The sequence below is a fragment of the Clinocottus analis genome, unplaced genomic scaffold (assembly GCF_023055335.1).
Source record: "Clinocottus analis isolate CAN_PGR_092001 unplaced genomic scaffold, fCliAna1.0.p SCAF_4, whole genome shotgun sequence".
In the NCBI taxonomy this organism is placed as follows: Eukaryota; Metazoa; Chordata; class Actinopteri; order Perciformes; family Cottidae; genus Clinocottus; species Clinocottus analis.
In genome coordinates this window covers 14,010,368-14,020,924 of record NW_027176153.1, presented here as the reverse complement: position 1 = coordinate 14,020,924, position 10,557 = coordinate 14,010,368, and the positions used below count along the sequence as shown (strand labels likewise).

Here is a 10,557-nt window from a genome sequence, read left to right as displayed (position 1 = left end):
CTCGGTAGCTAGCTAGTTCAGCTAAATTGAATAGCTTAATTAACGCGATTATATCTTATTACTTACGGATATTACTAAGTTAGTTGATTGTAATAGTTTAAAAACATTTCCTAGCGTGCGCTTTCATGTCAAAATACAAGGTAAAGAGAAAGCAGTGTATGTACGGTACGTTTTGTGGTCTTGTTGGCTTGGTCACGTTACCTACCCATAAGTTAACCTAATGAAGAGTAGTAGTTACTTAACACTACATATATATATATATACATATATATATATACATATATACATATACATATATACATATATATAGACATATATACATATACATATATATATATATATACATATACATATATATATATATACATATATATATATATACATATATATATATATATACATACATATATATATATATACATACATATATATATATATACATACATATATATATATATATACATATATATATATATATATATATATATATATATATATATATATATATATATATATATATATATATATATATATATATATATATATATATGTTGTTGGGCTTTGACCCTAAGCCAATTAAATAGACTAAATCTTGTTTTTCTTCCTTCACAACTGCAGACTTCTGGAAACAAAGGTCCCTATGACTGTGGCAAAAGTGAGGAGCGGTGAGTGTTGTTTTTTTAGAAGGTTTCAAATGAGCAGCTAATTGTCTAATACAGGTAACAGTTACTAAATCCCAACGTCTTCTCAGGGAGGAAAGGTGTTGTGTGCGTTACAAATGTGGCCAATTCAACACCATACAGGGCGTCCTACGCCAAAGACCAGGTTGGGTTGAAGTCAAAGAGTGAGTCCTGCTGCCTGTTCATCATCAAATCAGCTTTTTTTCTGTAATATTTGTGGCTTGAATGTGGTATTTACTCTTTTTCTCACAGTGAAGGAGAATGGGACTTCCACTGGTGTGATGTGGGCTGGCTCAGGGACAATTTCGATCATTCATATATGGAGGAACATGTCAGGATAAACCACTTTCGCAACCATTATGAGGTGATGCAGCATTAATTTAGCATGCTTATAACTACACACTGGAGATGGAACAGTTATATGCATCATCAATCATTCATATAATCTAGAGTCATGTCGTCTTATTCTGTGTTTCTGTTTTCATGTTAAAGTTGACTCGCAAAAACCTGTTGGTAAAAAACCTCAAACGATACAGGAAATATCTCGAAAGGGATGTTGGCCGCACGGAGGCCTCCAAATGTGATTTCTTCCCCTGCACCTTTGCACTGCCCAGCGAATATCATCTCTTTGTTGAGGAATTCAAAAGAAGTCCTGGTAGCACCTGGATCATGAAGCCGGTAAGCTAATGTAGACCATGCATGTGATCCAATGCAATAAAAGGATATTTAATGTTGTGTTTGGATAACATTAGAAGTCAAATTTAAGTTACCATTTAAATCATAGACATTTACTGGTCCGGTTATGTTTATTTAGGTTGCAAAATCTCAAGGGAAAGGCATTTTCCTATTCAGGAAACTGAAAGACATCATGGATTGGAAAAAGGTGATACGTATTTATTTCATCCGGAAATTATATGTGAATTAAATGACTCATACAATAATATTATGTTCACACAGGATGGCACCCGTTCGGAGGAACAGAAGGATGCAGCTCAAGTGGAAAGCTATGTGGCTCAACGCTACATCGAGAACCCCTACCTAATTAATGGTTAGAATCGGACATGCTAAATTTACAATGTACACATGTTTGACTTAGTGATACAGCGTTTTGAAACCAAGTTTCACAACCATGTACAAGTTTAAAGGTCTAAATATTAAAGTTAAAGAAAGAAAAATACAATAATTATGTCCAGTTGATCATAAAACACCGCTCCGTTATACACCACACTGGTGTTTTTGTAAAACCAATTTAATTTAAAAACCATCAGATGAGTAACATACATAAAATGGACAAATTGCAACAGGAGGTGGGCAAATAGAATTAGATTTATATCCCTGCATACTGTTTTTTGCTTTTTATCACTACAGGCAAGAAATTTGATCTGAGGGTCTATGTACTGGTCACATCCGTATGTATTGAACCTTGTGTATTACAATGTTTACACAAATTGTAAATATTGCAGCATTTGTGAATAAATGTGTGTGAGTGTGTGTTTTCTTTCAGTATGTTCCCTTGAAGGCCTGGCTGTATCGAGATGGGTTTGGCCGCTTCTCAAGAACCCGCTTTTCCCTGAGCAGTATTCATGACAAGTGTATCCTTTTTCCTCCATTTTTATCCATTCATTTCAATGGTGAGCCTCTGTCTAATAAAATATTCATTCAAAGTTAGTTTTAAATAGCTTGTTTTAAGTTATACTACTTAGTGCCTCTCACCAGATATGCACCTCACCAATGTGGCTGTTCAGAAAACAGCACCGGACTACGACCCTGAAAAGGTGTGTAATTCAACAACCGCGGCATAAGTAAAGATACTTTTTGTCAGTTTTTTTTGCTGAATATTCTCCCCTTTAACCAGTTATTTCTCCACTTTATTCATGTGTCATTGTATACTTCTCTAAATAGGGATGTAAGTGGCAGATGCAACAGCTTCGAAGATACCTGACTGCAAAACATGGCAGAGAGACTGTAGAATCCCTGTTTGAAGAGATGGATAACATCTTTGTGCGCAGTCTACAGAGTGTACAAAAGGTCATCATCAATGACAAGCACTGCTTTGAGCTCTATGGTTATGACATTCTACTGGATCACAACCTCAAACCGTAAGTCCTTATATATCATGGACTGTAAATATGGCAACACAATGCATCATCAGCGCAAAGAGAGAACAGAGGCACAGACAACAACAATGTAACAATTTTGTAACAGTCATTTGCTTGCTTGCTTGGAACCACCTAACTTGTAACCACCTAACTATCTGTCTGTGCTCATGTTTTGAATCGGCCTGACTCAAAAGACTAAGTAGTAGCGAATGTCAACCCCCTTTGTCTTTTTGCAGGTGGTTAATTGAGGTGAACGCGTCCCCGTCACATACACCCAGTAGTCAAGAGGATTACGAGATGAAGTGCCGGCTGCTGGAAGACACTTTGAATGTTGTTGATATGGAGGGAAGGTAAAGATCGCTTTGTCACCGTGTGCTTGCATATTTGTCATCAGGAGACCATATATTTCATTATAGTTATCAGAGTCTTTAATTGACAGTCACCAATCGATAGAAATTTAGAAATATAATCTTAGGTTATGGAGCTGCATTCTAATTAACTCGTGTTTTTTTCTTCTCATTAGGCTGGCTGGCAAGGAGAAAAGAGTGGGTGGCTATGATCTCATGTGGAACGATGGGCCTGTCTATAGAGAGGACGTCAACCTAGAAACATTTGGCAGTTCATGTTTCACTGCCAACACACACTTAGGTAACTTTTTAGGTAACTTTTTAAGGCAACAATAATCAAAGTTTTTGGAGATTATTTAAATAAAATCGGATAAATGTGCATAAGTATATACAATTAAGATCATGGCATTTGGTTGTGTGGAAAAGCTTTTATCATGCTATTATTACATTAAAATAATATAGCTGCAAAAACATATCTGTTCTTTGTTGCAGGGTGCGTGAATGACAGGGAGAAACAGCTTCGCCGGCTTCTAAAACCATTTCCAGGACAGAAGAGGATGTAACACGTATCATTTTTATGTCCCACCAATATAGTTATTTGTATGTTTCTGGGAGAACTGAGGCTCAGGTAAATGCAAATAACTGAAAAGCATGAGTAATATTTCATACAAAATTAGGTTTCTATGATGATTTGATTATATTCCAAGCGCTTGGGTTAATATTTAAACATGCAAATGAATGAAATCTACATTTTCTTAAAACTACGACCTACTACCAAACTTTGTCATTCTTTCAGTCGCAGACTTAGAGTTATTGGTTACATTTTGGGATTTTAGCAAAGAAACAAGGACAGGTCAATTGTTTCTTACTTTTTCATGTGTTCCAAAGAATGGCCAGTGACTCAATATCCCTTGAGTGCAAAACATTTATTTCTATGCCTTACAAATACTTGCATTCAACATTGAGAAAATACATACCACAATCTTTCTGCGTGCATTGTCAACATGATGTACACATTTTCTAATATCGTCCCTCCTGACCCCTTTATGTATGGCTTTATTACTTTACATGAGTTTAAGTAAAGCGGTGCAATCTCAATATATATCACATTTTTACATTGATGTAGTGTTCCCATGAATCCAGTGCACATGGTAAATCACAACAAACAAATAAGACACTCTAATGTAAACACAGTGTTCTACAGACTTCAAGTATGCAGTGTGGTATGGAAGTGATATGTATAACATTAGCATGTTACAGCATAACAGCGATGATGTGTCGAAATTCTATTGAATCACAGGGATGACCAATGCCGTAGACACAAAGTTACATCCAGCTTTTTGACTAAATTTTTTTTTTATGCATGACAATGTAAACAAAATAATAACAATGATGAATACAAGTCAACGACAACACTTTTCATAAATATAACTATGGTATATAAAATTTGGAAAAATATGCATTTACATTCGTAGCAAACATTACACCGTCTTTAATGATAGAAAGAGCTCAGCTCTATGCAAAATACATTATAATATAGACTACAATTCAAGCTGTTCAAACATGAAAAGCCCTTGTAACCAAAAATGTTAAACCATTGCACAAATATGACTGAGACAAATTACGTCACTGCAGTACACGACCACTCATTGTGCCTCCTTTTTAGCCATAGATGCTTAAATTGAACATATACCTTAAAACATGGGGCGCCAAATAAAATATAAAATGCAACATCAAGTAAAGAAAAAGCATTGAAAACAAATACAATCCAACATCACATACTCCACTAGTAACGCTCTGGTCGTAGTTGATGTCTGAAATGTAATGATCCGTGGTAAACTTCACTATGTGCTGAAAGCTGTCCAATGGGAGAGTAGATGCTTATGTATGCCTATTTTCTACATTAGTAGTATATTGAGAGTTGATGGTGTGCAGTGCAGCAGAATAAAATTTACATAAAAGCTGTGTTTTTAATATCCTACTAGTGCTTTGGATCATAATGAGCCGTCTGTCAAAACACAATCTAACATTATGATTGTATACTTACTGTGCATTTTGAATGAAATACAGTTTGTATAATTCTTTTCAATACAAGTGTCATATTTTGCTTTGCAATCATTGCTGTCTTATCTCTATTCTAGCTGCACAACCTCTTGTTAGTTTTGACCGATAGAAGGCTGTACATCACTGACTGATTCAGACTGTTGTACAACAGTTGCAACATGTTATTACTACAGATTACACAGAAAGCAAGCAAAGCTTCAAATTCCTGCTCCAAGTAACCGGTATAGCAGTATATATAGTAAGTATAGCACTGTACTGTATTTTTATAGGCGTTACTTTGCAACAAAGTGCACATTTTTTGTTTTGCCATTCTGCTTACCTACAGGCGGCGCTTTGAAGAGAGACTGTGGCTCTTTAGCAGCTCTTTTCGTGGTCATTTTAGAGGCCTGGCCTACGGTTTCTATCCTCTGCCAGTCCTTCTCTACTCTCTTGGAGGTGACGACCTCTCTCTTACTTGCAGCAAAAACACGTTTCTCAGCGCTGGCTGTTTTACCGCCACAAGGCTCTTTTTTTAAATCGGTCTCAGAATTAGCTCGAACGCGGCTTTTCCTGACCTGACCTCTACCGTTTGGGTTAGTTCCAGATTCCTGGGTTTGTTTACGGGCATTGCCCGAAGCCTGCATGTGTCTGAGATGACTTTTTCCAGCTTGGGGGCTAACTGGGGTCTGGGCTCCTCCTCCACCTTGTCCTCTGTCTTGTCCTCCACTTTGTCCTCCGGTGCTCCTACCTTCTGTTGAGGTTGCTCGGGTCTCGCTGCTGCTCCTCTTTGCTGGTGCTCCAGGCCTGGCTTTGCGCTCAAGCAGTGGGCTGAGCCTTGAATGGCGCTGGTAGGCATTGGCGGAGCAGCTTCCATTGCACAGTGGGTAGCGAATGTGACAGTGAGGGCAAACTGGAAAGCGGGAATGCGGTTGCTGGACTGCGGCGGGTGATGGAGGATTATTGACAGGAGAAAATGGAAAGGCTCGCTGGCTGTGCCGCTGCCCTTTAGGGGAGTTGAGTCGGGATGGCGGAGCTGTGTGAGGCCTCGGTTGGTGAGCAGTGGTGGCAGCGGGGAAGCCCTGAGGCCTTGTTCGGCTCCCGGGTAGACGGCTGCTCTCGGCTTGCACTGTTTGGATCTGGAGCCACTCAAGCTGCAGCAGCCTCTCCAGGTACTTCTCTAAGTTCCCTACAGGCTTGGGCCGGGGGGCCCCACGGCCCTCGGTATGGAGAAACACTGCCAGCTGTCTCAGGCTCCAAGTGTTAAAGGGAGGAGGCAGAAAGTCTGAGTAACTATAGCTGGGCTTTTCACTCTCATCTCCGTCACCCTCAGCCCCACGAGGTCCAGGGAAGTCCGGGGGAAAGTCATTAGAGTTGATGACCTCGGCCCTGAGGTTGAGGTGAGGAGGGGTGCAAGGGGTGCAGGGAGAGGGCAGTACAGGCAGCCTCTCTGAATCTGACAGATCACTGGCACTGTCAGTGTCTTCATCCTTCTGGTTGTAGTGCCGCTGCAGTGCCCCTGGGGTGAGGGTTGGGGAGTGTGTTAGAGGGTGTGCTGGCAAGTGTCGTAGCCCTGATATTGGGGAGAGAGGCAGGGAGAGAGCTCGCCGATTTTTTCCCATCCCCCCAGGTTTCTGGTGTAGCTCGTTGCTGCACTGTGATAGACGTTGATTTTCCAGTTGCTCCTCTTTCCTGTGCACAGATAAATGCTTGCGTACTTGAGGTCTCAAATCTCCTTCTTCAGGGCTGTAAAGAGACATACAAGTTTAAGGAAAATCTATTAGTGATTTGCTGTCCTTGAAGCAAAGCATTCAGTAAGAATACAAACCCCTTCACTCACACATACCTGGAGAGTTTGCTTGTATTGCGTGTCGTGCCCGATTTGATCCTGCCACCTTTTGACTGTGCACCCTGCAAAACAATCATTTTTAGAAATTGTGTGATTTTTTCAGTCTTGAACTGTATGATATGAATAGCCCACTCACTCACTGCACACACTGCAACACTGTCTTATCCTGTGAACGGACTATGACTGTTGACATGATCCATCTATAATTTACCAGGATGCCATTCACTCACCTTCTGCACTGTTGTGACTGTGTCCTTGTCCTGACCTGGTCCTGGGAGGCCATTTTTCATCTGGCCCACTGCTTTCTTCATCTTGTTACTTTTCTTTGAACTGTGAAAACATCATAGTGGATTGTCAGACTCCCCTCTGAGCGATGTCTGAGTCATAACATAACATTCCATACCATAATGTATTGAGTCACATTCGTATTACTGTAAACGTAGGGCCCACCTGGTTACAGGTCCGTTGTTTTCAGTATATTTCACCCGAATCTTCTCTTTGGAGACGACGCGTTTTAGTGTCGTGGATGCTGTGCGCTCCTGCATGATGGGCCCCATGTTGCAGGTCGCCAGCCGGGATGTCGTTCTGTAGTCCAGCACAATAAAATTACACGGCAGCTAAAGGACCCGTCCGACATCTCGGATCATGTGCTCTGTTCTGAGAATGAGGCTAAAAACACCCATTTTCTCAAAAGTGGTGCAATGCATCATGCGCAGATGTTCCGGTAGCGACAGTCGTTGTAGGATAAACTCGTCCCTCCGCTTGCCGTCGACTCGCCTCTCCGTTTAATTACAAGTCAGCAAATATTTTGAATGAATGGCTGACAGCAGACGTGTCTCTTCTTCGTCCTCCTCTCCATTAAAAATGCAAGACGGTAAAACAGCGCATACGCTTTGTTTGGCTCTCCTTCTGAGTGAGATGGGTTTGTTTACCTGCTGCTTACTGGCTCGCCGTTAGTGTCGAAGTCGGCACCACTGGTGCATCATGGGACTTGGAGTGAAGTCATAGAAGTCGCTCTTCCAAACGAAATACGCAGTCATTTTTTTGGTGATACTACTCACTATGAATATTAGCGACGTTACGTGAGTAAACGGCCAACACCGTGTTTGAGGAAATAGTTTAAAACAATGCACACAAACGCAAATCCTAATATCAAATCACTCAATCTCCCACTCGACGTCTGTGATGTTCTGGACTGTTTGAAGCTTCCGGGTAACTGACCGTAGGTTGGCCGATCTCCAGCGAGGGCATGCTACACGCACGTATTTGTGTTTGAGACTTATGAAGATGGTTTAACTTTAGATAGCTAGTGACAGATCAGGTTATGTGGCGGTGGCCAACAGCGAATACTGCATGACGCACGGAAACGCGCCACTCGAAAAAATACTCCTGTAAATGAAGGATTCAGCGTCGGCTACATCTGCTGATCAGATGCAACTAACGCCGTATATCTTTATATGGTGAGGTGAAAATCTAACATCTAATTATATTGAAAGATATTCAACGTAATGCAAAACTGTACGCAGAGATAAAAAGAAAGAGTCGTATGCATGTAGGCACGTACTCCCAGAGTACACGCCTACCCTCTGTCCTGCTGGGACGGTTTCTGTTTTGTCATATTTACAACAACATTGTTCTTGTTAAATGTGCAGCACAGCATCATACATTTTAAATACAATAAGGGTACATTGATGTTACAACTGGGTCATTGTATGCTTTAGATTAAACATTACATTGTGATTTGGGGATGAATGTGACAGAAAGCCTGATAAACACAACTTTCTTTACAGGTAAGCAGGACACCAGATCTCACAGAACATGGACAAAGGGTGGTTTATTGGACATGAGAGGATTCCCCCTCCAGAGGAGGAGCCGTCCAGCTCTTGCAGCAGTGTCTTGAGGTCTTGCATTACTATTAACCTGACTGAAATGCTTCAAGCTGACAAACCTAGTGCAGCAAAGAAACCGATTTTAATCCGGCCCCCAAGTCCCAGAGTCTCTCTGCAGAGGGAACAAGAGCTACATTGCAGTGTCTCCTGTGAACCCAGGCCTAAACCCATCATCCGACAACGATCCCGCTCACTGCCTTCCACTACAGAGAAGAAGAAGCGATGCAGAAGTGTCGGCGTACGCTTTATTGATTCTTTGGGGCTTGACCTGGAAGACGTCAAGCTGTTCAAATCTGGAGACGAACCATTTGTACCACATCACGTCGCCTGCAGATTGTTGATGGGTGCAGAGTTGGCAGATGGAAGGCATCTGGAGATATCCTTGCCGTACTTGAAGCCGGTTTTTGACAAACAACCTGGCGACCAACACGAATTCCTGCATCGCCTTTATGAGCAGAAAGTGTGTCTTGAGAGAGTCTTGTGTTTTGAACTTGGTGTCATCGGAATCACTCAAGTCCTCAATATGGATTTTGAGAAAGAAGTCATAGCCCGCTATTCATTTACAGAGTGGAAGAGCTGCGCAGAAACTAAGGCCTCTTGGGTGTCCACCATCACCAAGACCTGTGAAGGAGGAGAGGGTCAACTCAATTGTGATACATTTCGTTTCCACTTGCCTGTTCCTCCGTTCCTGCAGCCAGGAGCAGTGTTACAGTTCGCCATTCAATACAAAGTTGGTGGGGCTGAATACTGGGACAACAATTATGGAGACAATTATAAGTTAGTTTGCCATAACTACAAGCTGACTGTACCCAAAGAATGTGAGGATAGTATGGTGCACTTTATTTAGGATGCTGACTTAAGGTAGATTAAATATATGTAGAGCACTTAATGAGGACTATCAGCAATACCTAAATATACATAACTGCACTGTGACATGTAATGCTAATTTTATTAGAATAACATTTCTTTGAATCAAGTTAGATTCAAGATAAACTGTCAACTCTGCACAGACTTATGAACAATACTTGACTTTTATTTTACATTTTTTGAAATGCACTTTCTAATTATATTTTCCTGACACTAATGTGGGCACTTTGAATGGATGTGACACCCAGTGAGTGTTATATAAATATTCAGTCCAAGTTAAATGAATACACATCAGGCCACTCTTTTTTCCAGCTGGGTAAAAAGAAAATAGTTTTTATACGATAGAAAAATTTTGTTTGGCTGTTATCAGACAGAATACTTGGTGAAGTGGGCCAATTCAAAGGTCTGAACCCGGGCAAAAAAACTAACCCTGTATTCAGAGTTTATTTTTGAGTCAAATGTTGTCAAACTAATTGCCGTAACCATGCAAGAGATACAATTTTAATGAATCAGAGATGTGTATTTTGTTTAGCAATAAAGCACATTTCCAAATATTTTTCACCTTGTTATTATTTGTTGTAGTAGAGCAATGTATGTTCCTATTGAAAGCTCAAAAAAGATCCTCTGCTGGCTATTTTTTTATGTGCCTTTCTAAAAAACTGCCAAGACACATTATTTATGATATCATCAGTACATTAATCAACTGTTTTTTAACTGTCTGTGTGTGCACACATACCTGGAATTTGACTGCGGTTACACATTGCCCTCATCGTACATTATGTTCAT

General features: G+C 40.5%; 3 protein-coding genes across 6 annotated transcripts; 2 read left to right on the top strand and 1 right to left on the bottom strand.

The window, feature by feature from the left end:
• Window positions 1-5,261, top strand: ttll9 (tubulin tyrosine ligase-like family, member 9). 2 transcript variants are annotated; one of them, XM_068597997.1, is made up of 14 exons: window positions 1-165; window positions 619-665; window positions 752-844; window positions 933-1,044; window positions 1,173-1,358; window positions 1,495-1,563; window positions 1,638-1,728; window positions 2,049-2,089; window positions 2,185-2,272; window positions 2,397-2,455; window positions 2,583-2,779; window positions 3,016-3,129; window positions 3,303-3,427; window positions 3,619-5,261. In XM_068597997.1, the coding sequence occupies exons 4-14, from the start codon at window positions 1,000-1,002 to the stop codon at window positions 3,687-3,689; spliced, it is 1,086 nt and encodes a 361-aa protein (XP_068454098.1). In that variant the 5' UTR covers window positions 1-165; window positions 619-665; window positions 752-844; window positions 933-999; the 3' UTR covers window positions 3,690-5,261. The 2 variants fall into 2 exon arrangements, with proteins under 2 accessions (XP_068454098.1, XP_068454097.1); XM_068597996.1 differs by having other exon boundaries at window positions 1-140; window positions 3,619-5,260.
• ppp1r3da (protein phosphatase 1, regulatory subunit 3Da) lies at window positions 3,642-10,280 on the top strand. Of its 3 annotated transcripts, none has more exons than XM_068597999.1 (2): window positions 3,642-3,754; window positions 8,806-10,280. In XM_068597999.1, the coding sequence occupies exon 2, from the start codon at window positions 8,834-8,836 to the stop codon at window positions 9,749-9,751; it is 918 nt and encodes a 305-aa protein (XP_068454100.1). In that variant the 5' UTR covers window positions 3,642-3,754; window positions 8,806-8,833; the 3' UTR covers window positions 9,752-10,280. The 3 variants fall into 3 exon arrangements, with proteins under 3 accessions (XP_068454100.1, XP_068454101.1, XP_068454099.1); XM_068598000.1 differs by lacking the exon at window positions 3,642-3,754 and adding an exon at window positions 7,974-8,237; XM_068597998.1 differs by lacking the exon at window positions 3,642-3,754 and adding an exon at window positions 8,251-8,475.
• On the bottom strand, window positions 4,595-7,993 carry fam217ba (family with sequence similarity 217 member Ba). The gene is made up of 4 exons (XM_068597992.1): window positions 7,466-7,993; window positions 7,246-7,345; window positions 7,013-7,077; window positions 4,595-6,912 (listed from the first exon to the last, which is right to left on the bottom strand). Exons 1-4 carry the CDS (start codon window positions 7,570-7,572, stop codon window positions 5,463-5,465), a joined length of 1,722 nt encoding a protein of 573 aa, XP_068454093.1. The 5' UTR covers window positions 7,573-7,993; the 3' UTR covers window positions 4,595-5,462.
• Window positions 10,281-10,557: the final 277 nt, after the last annotated feature.